We start from the raw sequence: 1,282 nt of genomic DNA on the forward strand, positions 1-1,282 counted from the left end.
ATGACTTTGAATCAGATCGTATTACTGATTTTTGGAGATAACGCATATTCCACCTACTTTGGACGTGTCTGGCTATTGGTATATGTGTATAGAGTCTTAATCTACTTTATATCTGCCCAGTACGTCTGGATCGATAATTTTGAGTGCAACACACTCCAGCCAGGCTGCACCAAAGTCTGCTATGACTCTGCCTTCCCCATCTCCCCCAGCCTGTTATGGGCCCTACAGCTTGTTGCCATCACCTGTCCCTCTCTGCTGGTACGGTGCTACATGAAGGAACACATACAGAAAAAACGCAGGAACACCAACGGCCACAGGGGGGCGCACTTGAATGAGAAGAAGAAGCAGCGCAGCTTGTGGTGCATGAACCTGATCAGCCTGGGTTCTGAGGGCTGCTTTGGACGTGGGCTTCCTTTACCTCCTCTATCATATCTACGACGGCTACGTCATACCCAGGCTCTTTAGCTGCCAGCTGCCGCCGTGTCCGAACGTCGTGGACTGTTACATTTCACATCCCACCGCAAAGAAGATCTTCTCGCTCTTAATGGTGGTGATGGCGAGCGTCTGCATTGTCTTGTGCTTCTGTGAGATTATCTACCTGATCTACCAGAAGATCATCAGGCTGCACAAGAAGAACCACCAGCAGACATTTGCTGAGAGTCATGAGTTCGGCGAGCTGGTACTGCCCGGGACCGACCCGACCGCTTCCAGAGCTCTCCCAAAACCCCCACATCCCGACTGGCTCTGAAACCCAACGGCCATCTGTATACAGTATGCCACGCATGCAGGCACGTGGCCTTTTGCCAGCCTTAAGGCCAATCCACAAACTTTAGCCTTGTTTGATTGTGCCACATTGATGGCACAATATTAACAACAGTATAAGCATATACTGTAATGTTATAAACAGCCTTCACTGCTTTGGATATGGAAGCATGTAATGACATGTTGCTAGCTTGACATTTCTGTTTGCAATTAAAAGATAATATGTGCCTGCAGCCACTTAGCTATCTGAGTCTAATGCGTTTCAATCAGCATGTCGTGTGCTTCATGTAAATGCAGGAAACAAACTATTGAAGACTTACCAATTCCATTCTACCACTGTTTATATTCAAATTCACAGTTAGTGCAGCCTGTTAACCCCTTCAGACCTGTTTTTTTTCTGTTGAGCAAAAAAAAAATCTGGCTGATTGTTACTCCTCTCTAGTGTAGAAACAGAGTTGTTTTGTGCTCAATTATGCATTTTTCAGATTTTGTAATGTCCATTAGGCTACAATGGACAACT

General features: G+C 46.0%; 1 protein-coding gene across 1 annotated transcript; it reads left to right on the plus strand.

Annotated features, from left to right (window-relative positions):
- On the plus strand, window positions 1-748 carry LOC134073113 (gap junction beta-3 protein-like). The gene is given in 2 exon segments (XM_062530095.1): window positions 1-381; window positions 383-748. Coding segments are annotated over 2 exon segments (747 nt in total).
- Window positions 749-1,282: the final 534 nt, after the last annotated feature.

Source organism: Sardina pilchardus, chromosome 24 (assembly GCF_963854185.1).
Source record: "Sardina pilchardus chromosome 24, fSarPil1.1, whole genome shotgun sequence".
Classification (NCBI taxonomy): Eukaryota; Metazoa; Chordata; class Actinopteri; order Clupeiformes; family Clupeidae; genus Sardina; species Sardina pilchardus.